Source organism: Callionymus lyra, chromosome 10 (genome assembly GCF_982586985.1).
Source record: "Callionymus lyra chromosome 10, fCalLyr1.hap1.1, whole genome shotgun sequence".
In the NCBI taxonomy this organism is placed as follows: Eukaryota; Metazoa; Chordata; class Actinopteri; order Syngnathiformes; family Callionymidae; genus Callionymus; species Callionymus lyra.
The window spans coordinates 13,607,822-13,621,389 of record NC_141827.1 but is presented as its reverse complement, the minus strand read 5'-3'; the positions used below and the strand labels follow the sequence as shown (position 1 = coordinate 13,621,389).

Sequence of the window (13,568 nt, the reverse complement as noted above, 5' to 3'; positions counted from 1 at the left end):
GAACACTTGCATGTACTTGTGATAGAAAAGTGTAGAAAATGTTTATTATAATAATAATGTTAATAAAGGCTTCCAACTAAAATTGTTTTAAGCAATCTACAGTTGTGAGATTAAACATGTGTTTGTCATATTGTTATAAAAAATAGTTCCAAATTGAAAGTAAATGTTGTACACAGGTTAAACATATGTATCAGGCTATGTTCATATTTTTACATTATAAAAATGCATCTTTTCTTTCTCTACTACTGTGAAGTTTAACGCTGACAACATTTGTATTAGGCAACTTAAGTATTTTTTTCTTTACATAAAGGGACAAATGTATGCAAGGACAACAATGGCGGCTGCCATCAGCTTTGTCTTTTCCGGGGTAATGGACAGAGGACGTGCGCCTGTGCCCACGGGATGTTGGCCGAAGATGGACAAAGCTGCAGGGACTATGACGGCTACCTGCTCTACTCTGAACGAACGATACTAAAGAGCGTCCATCTGTCGGATGAAAACAACCTCAACGCACCCATAAAACCCTTTGAGGACCCCGAGCACATGAAGAACGTGATCGCCTTGACGTTCGATTACAGAGGAGGCGGAGGGAAGGGCGCCAATCGAATCTTCTTCAGCGACATTCACTTTGGAAACATTCAGCAAATCAGCGATGATGGTTCGGATCGTAAGACTGTCGTAGAGAGTAAGTATCTTTCTTTTTTTTTAATAGTTTGATTTGATAAGTTCGTCTTCCTCTCTCTTTGCGCTTGATGGAGTCTACTGACTCCTTTAAGAAACATCTTAAGACGTTTCTATTTGTTCAGGCTTTTCCTTGATTTTCTGGAACTCCTGTGTTGTTCTCAGTATTATCTTGATCTTTAAAGTATGTACTTTTTTTGAGTATTGTTTTGATTGTTTAAGCGCTTTGTGACCCTGGTCTCGAAAAGCGCTATATAAATAAATATTATTTACTTACTTACTCAAAGGATTGAGCGGTCCAGTGGCCAAATGCAGCCCTTTGACTGTAGAATTATAAAAACAGTCGTGTAGAAAAGCAAGCAAACCAGCATTTTTTTTTACTTTGTTTCTTCATTATAAGTTTTTTTTCTTCCTTTTTATTGAACCCTTTTCAGGTTTTTGAGTGTTTCTTGTCCCTCCAAATAATTTGAGAGGAAGTGGAATACTTTTATGTTTGAAGTGAAATGACTGAATCATTTTGTTTTAGTTTATAATGTCACTTAATGACTTTACATTACACTTTTGCATTTGATCTTTGTTTCCTTTTTACCCAATTACTCACATTCTTCGCCATTCCTTCCTCATATGGAGCCTTATTTTCGTCGTTTTTTTCTTCCTGTTGCTTTGCAGAAGTCTATAACTTTTTTTTAAATGATCTCGTGGTCTTACCTCTTAAGTATTTTTTCCACATTTGACCCATAAACTTCCACTTTCTTACCCACAACTATACCAAGAAACGACATATCACCACAGGTCAAGTGGGTGACATCCTCTTTATGATTATAAGTCATCATTGTGTCAGGATTCATTGTGACATCCCTGCTGATCAAAAACTGCTATGGTGAGACTTTTAGTCTATAATATTGTTGGGGAGATAGATTAGTCAAGATGAGTTTAATTTTTAATTTATAGTCAAGTGATTTGTAGTGAATTTATATATTTCTGTGTCATTCAACATCACCACCTTAAGTTATTTATATACCATTTGTTCGATTCTAGTTTTAGAATTTTCTTGCAGAGAAAAATGTTTGTAATATCAAACTAAGGAGAAAAAAACAAACAAGTTTTCTAAAACGGTTTAATTTTGATTTAAGGTAAAAAACAACCCTAATCTTTAATATTTTACAACATGATGAATATAAAACTCTCTTACTAGTTACTAGTTACTTCCTTATGTTTGCTCAAGGAAACACAGGAATACATTTTAACGTTTGAAGAATGTCTTTTATCTCTTATTTGCAAAATTGTACCTTTCGATGTGAACTGAGTGGAACTTTTTCATCTCTATGATGGTGAGCTGGCTGTTGTTGTCCTCAGTGATCATCAGTTCCCAACTCCATCCGTCATACGCGGTCTCTTCAAGAGCTGCAGCAAGTCCTGCCTGAACTTCTGAGACATGAGCACGTAGAGAATGGGATTCATCACGGTCGAGGAAGTGGCCATGACTCTCGCAAAGACGCTGAACGGGCCGTAACGCGGCGAGACGCCGGTGGCGCCGGAGCTGTTATCTGCCAGCAGAGCCAGAGTGAGCCCATAAGAGGGCAGCCAACACATAGCGAACACTAAAACCAAAATCACTGACGTCCTCGTGACTTTAATCTGGTAGCGCTCCACTTGTGGGGTGGCTCCCGCTCTACGAATCGTCCACAAAAACTTGTAGATGCTGGAATAGGCCACTGCGATGGTAACCAATGGGAGAAAGAAGGCTAGCAGGAAGTGCAACAGTCCATAGACTAGTTGGTCTCTGTGGGACAGAAATGCAAAACACGCGTGATCATCCGGGGTCCTCAACGGTGTCCTTACAGTGCGGAAAACCAACTGAGGAAGGGCCAAGCAGGTTGCCGGGACCCACAGAAGCCCGGCAGCTATGGACACTCTGCGAGTAGAGAGCAAAGTGTAGGCTCTTGTTGGTTTTACCACCGTGATGTAGCGTGACACGGCGAGCAAGGACAACGTGAACGCGCTCGCGGACGTGCTGGCCGATCCCAAAAAGCCGACCAGACGACACATGAAGTCTCCAAAAGGCCAGTTCTGCATGGCTATGCTGATGGTGTGGAAGGGCAGCACAGAAAGCAGGAGAAGGTCCGCCAGGCTCAGTGCTATTAGGAGGACGTCCGTGCCTGTGCCCGCCACTGAAATCTGTCCCAAGTACCTTCTTTGCCTCTTACACAAAATCAACAACACCAAAGTATGTCCACTGATTCCCAACAGCAGGATCAGCGCGTCAAAAATGGGAACCAGAACTTTCTCCACACTGCTGCTGTGCGTCCCATTGGCGAGCACATCCTGGTATTCTGTAGAGTTGAGCCGCCACATTCTTCTATGTGCAATCCTGAGTCATGCTGCCACTGTAAAAACACAGTGTCAACATGCACTCAAAGGCAATAAAAGCACTTGTCATAAATGGAGTTAGAAGTTTGGTTGGAACTCACAATTTATCCTTGAAATAAAGCGCAGGATTGGGCTTCTTATGGAGATGTTGCTGGATCCATAAAAAAATGATTATGAAAGAAAGTCTTGTAATCGGTCCAAACAGAAGGTTACATAGGAGGAGACGATGTCAGGACAGAAAGAGAAACATTTCTTTAGCAGTAATCTGGTTCGATCAAGCTCTAGAGTCTAGACGCTAGCGAAGGCTGAAGAGAATGAAATCGCTTCACAGCAGGTGAACTCTGGACTGATCATGTCCGAGCAGCCGTGGGATTGGCTGGCCGGCTTGCTGTGGGAGGTCTCTGTAAACTGAAAAAAAACGTTTTCCCATGGGCTCTCATTCCTGATAAGATTGTGGTGAATCTTCTTCCTATCTGGGGTTTGCAAATTGCCAGAACATCCACTGATATGACATTTTAGAAGATGGAGAGAAACCATGGTCATTATTTAGAACATGGATGATAACGGAACAGCTGCCACAAAATCTGATTAAAGACATTTCTCTTTCTTAAACATGCTTCTCCAAAGATAAGATTTTTCTCTCAACATAAATTACTTTTTTTCCACTCATCTATGGAGAAAAGGATGATTTTGGGGGAAAAGCCCTTCTAAATTTCCGCCGTAATTAGACTTAGACAAAGTTTTAGTGCAATTATGCATTTTTATTGTGTATTGCTCTAGTGTATCATTTCATTTTATTTAGAATAAATTTAAGTGTGATATATATCCAATCATATATATCACATATCATATCTCAATTATTTGATGGGCAATAAATACAATAATGGAAAATAAAAAGTTCAGACTCATTTCTTAATCCTTTTTATAGTTTTTTCCACATAAATGTTTATATTTTTGTGAATAATATTAGTCTGTAATGGGAAAATAAAAAAATACAAATCAGTCAAATCACAACACAAACCTTTTTGTCTTATGTTATTTTGTATGTGCTAATCATATATTGTTTTATTTTTCATTGTGCAATCGTTGTCGTGTCCTGACGGCCCCTCACAGCAGTCACAGTCCATAACATTGTGAAAGTTGAGTTGTTCACCTGTGTTTATGCAGATAAACCTTCAGCTTGAGTCGAGAACACACATGCAGCTGTGATCAGTTCACTCAACATTCAACTTCAGTGACTTGGTCTGGTTTGAATTAAACTGTCCATGCCTGCAAATGAATATATTTTGATGTTTGTTCGGTTTCTCGGCAGCAGAGCAGCTGTTCTCTATTTGCCACCATGGAACGTTGTGTTTCTCCATTTTTCTGGCTGACTCATGATTGTCCTTCTGGCCCGTGTTCAAGCATGCGGCTCTCGGGCTTGACATTTAGCTCCTCGCCTGTTGATGAGATATTTCCATGAAGCAAGTTTATTTGGACTGGAGTGTGGAGTTGACGATTAACTCCCTGCTGCACATTATTACTGAACCGTCATGGCTGCAGAACTGACTCTGAACTCCACAATAACGCAGGGGTTTTCGTTTCTTCCCAGACGTAGGTTCGGTGGAGGGTCTGGCGTACCACAGAGGGTGGGATATGCTGTATTGGACCAGCTATACCACCTCTACCATCACACGCCACACTGTGGATCAGAGCCGCTGGGGAGCTGTGGACCGTCACACGGTGGTCACGATGTCTGGTGATGACCACCCCAGAGCTTTTGTCCTTGATGAGTGTCAGAGGTCAGACCTTCTTAAAAACTTCTTTGACATGTCAAATATAACTCGTATAACTTTTCTACATGAGCTGTCCCTTCTGAAAACACGCGCCTTTCAATCTAGTAACTCTCTATAAAAATGCCAGAACTTTGAACTCTGACTCTTCTTAGGCTACGCCTTGTTTTGTTTCAAAGCAACTTTCTCTAAACCAGACCTTAAAGCAAGGCCTGGTGGCCACATGTGAAGCTTTAACTTTTATTATCTGTTCCTCATGACAGAGTGAAACGGGAAAAGTCTTGTTCATTTCGGTATAACTTATAACGTTATAGTTGATTTTCTTTGTAATGTTCTGTCACCAAATAAATTCAAAATATTTTTCAGATTTTTATGTATTTACACAAAATAAAATTACACTTATTAACCTTTTTTTCAAGTATATACTATATTCCTTACATAATGTACTTGTAATTTTTTTGTTTTTTGTTTTTTATTTCTATTTTTTTTTTTCCATCATATCAAGGCTTTTTTCCTTTCTTCCTGAAAGCCCCTGGAGTCTACTGACTCCTTTAAGAAACACCTTAAGACGTTTCTATTTGTTCAGGCTTTTCCTTGATTTTCTGGAACTCCTGTTGTGTTTTCAGTTTTATCTTGACCTTTAAAGTATATACTTTATTAAATATTGTTTTGATGGTTTAAGTTCTTTGTGACCCTGGTCTGGAAAAACGCTATATAAATAAAAATTACTTACTTACTTACAATCACTATATATAATGTTTGATGAAATTAAACTCTACCCCACTCTTAACCATTGAACATGTTACTGCTGTTCCTTCACACTAGCAGCTGCTTTTCTTTCACAGATCACCCTTGACATTCGTCTCCACCCTGTCTGCACTTTCTTGTCTCAAACTCTCTTAATCTCTGTCCATTACTCTGAATTACTTATCCAAACAACAAAAACTCATTTGTTTCCTCCATTAACTCCACATGTCTGTCATTCATGTATATCATTAGTTAACTAAAATAATTGTTTTCGTTCAGTCTCATGTTCTGGACCAACTGGAACGAGCAGTCCCCCAGCATCATGCGGGCCACACTCACCGGGGCCAACGTGCTGGTCATCATTGGCACAGATATCCGAACTCCCAACGGCTTGGCCATAGACCACCGAGCCGAGAAACTCTACTTCTCTGACGCCACGCTGGACAAGATAGAACGTTGCGAATACGATGGCACTCGCAGATATGTGAGTCATATTAACCTGTACCTGTGCCAGACGACGTATTGATTTTGAGGTCATGACGGTGCTTCTCTCTGCAGGTGGTGCTCAAGAACGAACCAGTGCATCCCTTCGGTCTGGCCGTGTACGGAGATTATATCTTCTGGACCGACTGGGTGAGACGAGCTGTGCTGCGAGCTGACAAATACACCGGAGGAGACATGAAGGTCCTCCGTGCCGACATACCCCAGCAGCCCATGGGCATCGTAGCTGTGGCAAACGACACCAATAGCTGTAAGTTAACCGCTTATTATCTTGATCACTGTGTTGCGAGTTTTTCAAACTCTTTTCGATAAGATTCAAATATACTCTGGTACAAACTCGTTCCACCCGACTCACTTAATGAGTTGAATGTCTTTAATTACAAACAAGTCGATACAGAATTGCTAAAGGTATACCTTGAATAATAAGCATAAATCAGGTTGCCACCAAACCCAGTTGCAGTTCAGTGAAGGGGTGTCAACGCTTACAATTTATTCCATGTGTTGTCGAGGTTTGTAACCCCGGTTCAACCTGTTTCTCGCCGTTGTTCTATGTAATCGCTTGAGGGTTTTGTAACGAATCGAACACTTCCTGATTCCCACTGTAGATACACTAAAAAAGGGGACTAAATTATAGCCGACATAACTTTGTTTACCATATTCTTTTATTTTTAGGTGCACTTAAAAAACAGTGATATTCTCAAAAATCTTGGTGAGAAATGTTGAGGAAGAGAAGTCAAAGAAAACATTTTGATTTGTCGGTTATGATTAGTTGCAAGTGTAACCGTTCACAGTTGTAGACGTTGACACCCCTAGTTCAGTGTTATTTGTGCCCTCTAGCAAAAATTGAAATAAAGCATCTCATTCAGAGAACTTACACTGGTTTCATTTCTCATGATTCCCTTCACTGCACTGCCACACCATGTCGCTCAAACAAGATCGATTCAATTGTTTTTCAAAATAGGATCTGGATCGTGTGCGGTAAAGTCGCAACTAGGTGGCTGACTGTACACATTCTGAAGGCGGAAACATTCCTAAACTACACTGTTTCACAAGTCTCAGAGAGTAGGTCAATGTGCTCGGGGCAGATCTAATGTCAGTGGAGAGTCAGAGTGATGTATAGGAGCGAGAGTATTATCTAACGTGGAAGTATGGAAGAAAGAAAAAGAGATTTTGAAGTTTCTGGTCCATCAGAGGATCACTCACCTTTTTTACCATTTTATATCTTTGTTTTCTTGTTGATGAATTTGAAATTTCTCCATATTTCACCATAAAATGTAGGACTTTATTGGTTAACAAGACTTGACTTGCGGTCTCTTGTTATAGCAACACATTGAGGATGGAACCAGATGACCGCTCCCCTTTGTGGCCTGTGTTTTGTTTAGTTCTAAAAAGTCAGTGTCAAAATATATAATTTATAGTTATTCAAGATTTCTCTGGACACTTTCTTTGGTACTTTAATCTCCCTTATTTTCGAAACATGTTAAAATGGCTTTTGTTGTGCAGTGTTGTTGTTCCTATTAAGCTTAAAAAAGATCATTGAGCTTCTGAGCTCCAAGTCAACTCATGGGTGAACATCACTCATTGTAGCGGTTTCTTTAAAAAAAAACATTGCTTCACTGAACGCCACATGATACTTCACTAAACACTGTTACTTCTTTGCCTCTAATGTCGACTTTCTTCTCAGGCGAGTTCTCTTTGTGCCGCGTTAACAACGGAGGATGCCAGGACCTGTGTCTGCTCACCTCGGAAGGAAGGGTCAACTGCAGTTGTCGTGGCGACAGGAAGCTTCTGGAAGACAACACGTGCATCGGTAATGTGTATAGAATTGTTTGTATTTTTACCAAACAACACTAACGTGAAATTAAAATTTGTCTCGAAAATTAAGATTATTGTTCTGACATCATGATAACATTTTATTTATTTATAATTTATCGTGCAGACCTAATTAAGATTAAGACTAACTTATACTTCTTTGTTTTTTTGCAGCATTAAACACGACGTGTAACGTCATAGACGAGTTTGAGTGTGGAAACGGCGACTGTGTCAATTACACGCTGACCTGCGATGGAAAGGCCCACTGCAAGGACAAGTCTGATGAGAAGCAGTCGTATTGTGGTGAGCGAATGAACGATCACCCTTCCATTGGTTTGAATATCTGTCTGATCACAACATGTCGTTCAGCCAACCGTGTCTGCAAGAAGGGCTACAGACGCTGCACCAACGGCCGCTGTGTGGAACACAGTGTCTGGTGTAACGGACAGGAGGACTGTGGAGATAATTCTGACGAGCTCTTCTGTAACGGTGGGTCACTTCTTCAGCACCACTGGCCTCCTTCATTATTTCTTACAACCTTTGTTTCTTTCGTCAGCCACCCTGTGTTCAGCCGACCAGTTCCAGTGCAGAGGTGGAGGATGCATCACTAATTCCAGCAAGTGTAACCAGAAAGTGGATTGTGAGGATGCCAGCGATGAGATGAACTGCTGTAAGTTCACATCGGGTTCATTAAAGCTTGCTCCGAGGTCACTTCAAACCCTCTTGTCTTCCAAAACAGCTGCCACAGACTGCTCTAGTTATTTCCACCTGGGAGTCAAGGGAGTGGCGTTTCAGAAGTGCGAGTTCACAACGCTCTGCTACGCCCCCTCCTGGATCTGTGACGGTGCAAACGACTGCGGAGACTTGTCGGATGAAAGAAACTGCCCAGGTTTACTCAACATCTTTTTGTGATGCGTTTTCCACATCTGAGACTTTTTACTAACTCATCTTGATTTCTCTGTGCACCAGGGAGTGGAAAAACCAAGTGTCCGGCTCCTTTCTTTGCGTGTCCGAGCGGTCGTTGCATCCCCATGAGCTGGACGTGCGATAAGGAGAACGACTGTGAAAATGGAGCGGATGAGGCTCACTGTGGTACGTCCCAGACTGAGACCAAAAACGGGTCAAAAGGGCATTAGTTCGTGGCTTTGATTTTGGAAGTTGCTTCTCTGCTTTTCTTTAGATAAATTTTGCTCCGCCTCCCAGTTCGAGTGTGGGAACCACCGCTGCATTCCCAACCGCTGGGTGTGTGACGGCGCCGACGACTGCGGTGACGCCAGCGACGAAGACAGCAAGTGCAGTGAGTGCTTCGCTTTTTATAAAAACAAATTTGATTTCTGAAAGCCCTTATTTTAGGAGTCTTAATGCACATTGGTAATTCTCACATATTTAAGAAAGAAAACCTTTAAGGAACATTTTTTAAATATTTTTTTTAAAGCTGCAACTGAAAAATAACCAAAAATGAATCGACCTCTTGAACAAATAAATAACAATATTTGTTAATTACAAATAATAAACTAGTTATTTGATATTTGCAGCATTTAAATAAATATTTAAACACTCTAATCAAGACACTAATCATGATTTAGTGTTTGTTTATTTTCCCAAAAAAATAACTGCTGTAATCTTTTCTAATTCTAGAAACCAAAACATGCAGTCCTGAAGCGTTCCAGTGTCCTGGATCCCACATGTGTATCCCTCAGCACTGGAAGTGTGATGGAGACAAAGATTGTCCCGATGGAGCCGACGAGAGCGTCAAGGTTGGCTGCGGTGAGTGTGGACGGATCCACGGAGTCATTAGAACCATTCACAAACTTTATGTCTCACAATCCAAAACGTTGGTTTCTGTTCCAGTTTTTAACAATACCTGTAGTAGCAATGAGTTCATGTGCCAGAACCGGCAGTGCATCCCCAAACACTTTGTGTGCGACCACGACAATGACTGCAGCGACGGGTCGGACGAGTCACCAGAATGTGGTAAGTTTTGGTTTGTGAAGATTTGAAAAAAAACATTAACTTTTACCATCATTCTCTCTTGCCATTAAGAGTACCAGACATGTGGGCCCAATGAGTTCCGCTGTGCCAACGGGCGCTGCCTGAATCAGAGCTCATGGGAGTGTGACGGAGACTTTGACTGTCATGATCGCTCCGACGAGGCGCCCCTAAATCCTCGCTGCACCGGCGCAGGTTTTACCTACATTTGATGACTTTTATAGTTATTCTTATATATTTTTGAAGTATTAAGCAATGAAATGGCATGAAAAAGCACAAACTTTGATCTCCTGAAGCATTAAAAAAGATGTTACTGTATTTTCCAATGTCCATCGTATATATTTGTGTATATATATATATATATATATATATATATATATGGAATTTTGGAAAATCACCTGGAAAACATTTTTTTTTAACTTTATTTAGTCGAGATGTTCAAATACCCATTACCAAAGTGCTTATCAAAGATTTTATTCTAATACCGTCTTCTTTGTCGATTCATTTATGTCGACCAGAGAAGAAATGCAACGACACAGCGTACGCCTGCGTTAACGGCAACTGTATCAACGAGACGCTGCTCTGCGACCACAAAGACGACTGCGGCGACGGTTCCGACGAGCTGAACTGCTTCATCAATGAATGTCTGAACAGCAAGCTAAGCGGCTGCTCGCAGCTCTGCGAGGACCTCAAGATCGGGTTCAAGGTGAGAACCTTTTTACAACATGGTGGGGTTTTGCTTGTCGTGAGGGTGTCAGATTCTTAAGCCGCTCTCTCTTGTTGACCCTTCGCAGTGCCGGTGCCACCCTGGCTTCCGCCTTAAAGTGGATGGAAAAACATGTGTGGACATCGATGAGTGTACAACCACCTACCCGTGCACGCAGCGGTGTATAAATACACGCGGCAGCTTCCACTGCATGTGTGTGGAGGGATTCCAGCTCAGCCCAGAAAATCCAACAATATGCAAATCTACCTCAGGTGAGAAGATCAGCACTCTTTATATCTGCCTGTCATTTATCTACTTGCATGCAGATTCCTCTCACACATGTCAACTCTCACTAATGTCCCGAATCCTTTCCTACGTTTTACTTTAGTGTCTTCCACTTCCCCACATTATTTTTCCTGACTAAACCTCTCATTTCAACCACTTTAGTCTTTAGCTGCCACTTATTTTTGAATGATTCATGTTATTCAGGCTCTCACAAAGTCATAAAACACATGATTTTGACATTTCTCTGTTTTTGATTATTAAACTGACTAGCTGGTCAGGTCTAGCATAAAAAGAAAGTAGTTACCCCCCAAAAAAAACTCTGGAGAGAAAAGGGGGTGGTAGAAATTTTAATTAAATACATTTAAATAAAATAAAAATGAACTGGTGGTTTTATGCCTCTTTTCGCACCCTATTAGTGATGGATAAACAAGCTGGTTTTCTCAATTTAGTTAATATATATATGGTTTTAATCTATTCACAATTGATTTTCTGGGACTCCTGTGTTTGTCTTATGTGTCTTAGCCTTTTATAGTATATAGTTTAAACTGTATATTGTTTTTGATTGTTAAAGCGCTTTGTGACCCTGGTCTAGAAAGATGCTTCACAAATGACCTTTACTTACTTGCTTACTTACTTGGACATATATGAGTTTTCATGGGGGTCTTTTAAGCCCCTTTTGTCCCCTTTCCTTGACTGGTATAGTTTTCCTCCCACTAAATCCTTCTGACTCCATCAGACATTTAGACAAACCTATTTTAAATATAAAGATTTTGGTGACAAACTGCATTTTAAAGAAAAAAAATCTTCTCAGATGAGGAGCCGTTCCTGATATTCGCTAACCGGTACTACTTGAGGAAGCTGAACCTGGATGGCTCCAACTACACACTCCTCAAACAGGTAGACCATTCAAAAAAACAACGGGTGAAATATGAACTGTGGCCCCAACGAAAGTTGTTCACACATCTTGTCAGGGTTTGAACAATGCAGTGGCTCTGGACTTCGACTACCGACAGCAGATGATCTATTGGACGGACGTGACCACGCAGGGCAGCATGATCCGACGCATGCACATCAACGGCAGCGACGTTCAGGTCAGTATCAAAGGGTCAACTTACTAGCGGTGTTTTGTATTCACCCCGACTGGTTGCTGTGCTTCAGGTTCTCCACCGCACGTCTCTCAGTAACCCGGACGGACTCGCGGTGGACTGGGTCGGAGGAAACCTGTACTGGTGCGACAAAGGAAGGGACACGATCGAGGTGTCGAAGCTGAACGGTGCATACAGGACTGTGTTGGTCAACAACGGTCTGAGGGAGCCTCGTGCTGTAGCTGTCGATGTTCGCTATGGGTAAGAGGGAAGCGTTGTATTTCACATTCGTGCCACTTTTGAACGGCTTTAACTAGTACAAAAAACCTTAAGATTTCTCTAAAATGTAGGGATAATATTACTGCCATTTAATACTTTATCTGTGTTATGTTCTGTCAGTATTATTGTTGGGCTAAATTGTGTGTGTGTGATGGTAGGCATGAAGGGATAGACTAGGCGAGTGCAAATGAATGATTCTCATGAGTCTATTTTAAAATACATGTTGAACGTTTAGAAACATATTTTTAGACAGAATATGAATGTGAAACTGAAATGAAGACCAAAACCATCTGTTAACTGCTCACGTCATAAACTGTTGCTATTATGGTTCCCAATATGACGACCATTCTGAGTCGTTCAATGACTTACGTCCCAATGATTGGTCGTCAGGTACCTCTACTGGTCGGACTGGGGCGACAGCCCTCACATCGGCAGGATCGGGATGGACGGCACAAAAAGGTCCAACATTATCGAGGATAAGATCACGTGGCCCAACGGCCTGACTCTGGACTTCGTCAATGACCGTATCTACTGGGCAGATGCCAGGGAAGACTACATTGCTTTTGCCAGCCTGGATGGAAGCAACAGACACATAGGTACCACACACTGATGACACATGAGCAAGTTGGGTTGACTCTGAGCATGGATATGCAGGTTTTTTTAAATGAATTGTCTTTTCCCAGTTCTGACTCAGGACATCCCGCACATATTTGCTATGACTTTGTTTGAGGAGTACATCTACTGGACTGACTGGGAGACCAAGTCTATCAACAGAGCTCACAAGACTCTCGGCATCAACAAAACCATGTTGATCAGCACTTTACACAGACCCATGGATGTCCACATATACCATCCGTACCGCCAGCCTGAAGGTTTGTCAACATTTTTAAATCCATTCTTTCATGTTCCTCTGACCTAAAGGACGGGGAGATGCTCTTCAAAACTGCATGGATCTCATCTCCTTCTTGTCACGCAGTTGCTGGCCATCCATGCCAGGTCAATAACGGAGGGTGCAGCAACTTGTGCCTCCTGTCACCAGAAGGGGGCTACAAATGTGCTTGCCCGACCAATTTCTACCTGGCAGCAGATGGGAAACAATGTTTGTCCAACTGCACAGCAAGCCAGGTATTCTCCATCTTTTTTCTTGACCGTGTCGGTCCAACATCACCAACACTTTTCTTTTCCCCTGAAGTTTGTCTGCAAAAACGACAAGTGCATCCCGTTCTGGTGGAAGTGTGACACAGAGGACGACTGCGGGGATCGATCGGACGAGCCCGCGGACTGCCGTGAGTGCTAATGCAGCAAATGTATAATTAATCCTCCTGCTTCACACGTCCTTCT

At 41.6% G+C, this 13,568-nt stretch overlaps 2 protein-coding genes across 5 annotated transcripts in view; one reads left to right on the top strand and one right to left on the bottom strand.

Moving 5' to 3' along the window:
* The window catches only part of LOC148070438 (low-density lipoprotein receptor-related protein 1-like), a 78,665-nt gene that overhangs the window by 51,590 nt on the left and 13,507 nt on the right, over positions 1 to 13,568 (top strand). For all 4 annotated transcript variants that reach the window (XM_087800553.1, XM_087800551.1, XM_087800552.1 and 1 more), the window contains exons 41-63: positions 311 to 685; positions 4,643 to 4,832; positions 5,850 to 6,054; positions 6,129 to 6,321; positions 7,756 to 7,881; positions 8,058 to 8,186; positions 8,253 to 8,372; positions 8,440 to 8,553; positions 8,623 to 8,772; positions 8,853 to 8,975; positions 9,064 to 9,180; positions 9,522 to 9,650; positions 9,735 to 9,857; positions 9,927 to 10,067; positions 10,391 to 10,578; positions 10,667 to 10,850; positions 11,675 to 11,760; positions 11,835 to 11,954; positions 12,022 to 12,209; positions 12,618 to 12,823; positions 12,911 to 13,099; positions 13,204 to 13,352; positions 13,420 to 13,513. In XM_087800553.1, coding sequence (XP_087656679.1) covers positions 311 to 685; positions 4,643 to 4,832; positions 5,850 to 6,054; positions 6,129 to 6,321; positions 7,756 to 7,881; positions 8,058 to 8,186; positions 8,253 to 8,372; positions 8,440 to 8,553; positions 8,623 to 8,772; positions 8,853 to 8,975; positions 9,064 to 9,180; positions 9,522 to 9,650; positions 9,735 to 9,857; positions 9,927 to 10,067; positions 10,391 to 10,578; positions 10,667 to 10,850; positions 11,675 to 11,760; positions 11,835 to 11,954; positions 12,022 to 12,209; positions 12,618 to 12,823; positions 12,911 to 13,099; positions 13,204 to 13,352; positions 13,420 to 13,513 — 3,639 coding nt within the window. The remainder of the gene's footprint in view (positions 1 to 310; positions 686 to 4,642; positions 4,833 to 5,849; positions 6,055 to 6,128; positions 6,322 to 7,755; positions 7,882 to 8,057; positions 8,187 to 8,252; positions 8,373 to 8,439; positions 8,554 to 8,622; positions 8,773 to 8,852; positions 8,976 to 9,063; positions 9,181 to 9,521; positions 9,651 to 9,734; positions 9,858 to 9,926; positions 10,068 to 10,390; positions 10,579 to 10,666; positions 10,851 to 11,674; positions 11,761 to 11,834; positions 11,955 to 12,021; positions 12,210 to 12,617; positions 12,824 to 12,910; positions 13,100 to 13,203; positions 13,353 to 13,419; positions 13,514 to 13,568) is intronic.
* On the bottom strand, positions 2,044 to 3,172 carry LOC148070439 (somatostatin receptor type 5-like). The gene is made up of 2 exons (XM_087800920.1): positions 3,153 to 3,172; positions 2,044 to 3,068 (listed from the first exon to the last, which is right to left on the bottom strand). The coding sequence occupies exon 2, from the start codon at positions 3,034 to 3,036 to the stop codon at positions 2,044 to 2,046; it is 993 nt and encodes a 330-aa protein (XP_087657046.1). The 5' UTR covers positions 3,037 to 3,068; positions 3,153 to 3,172.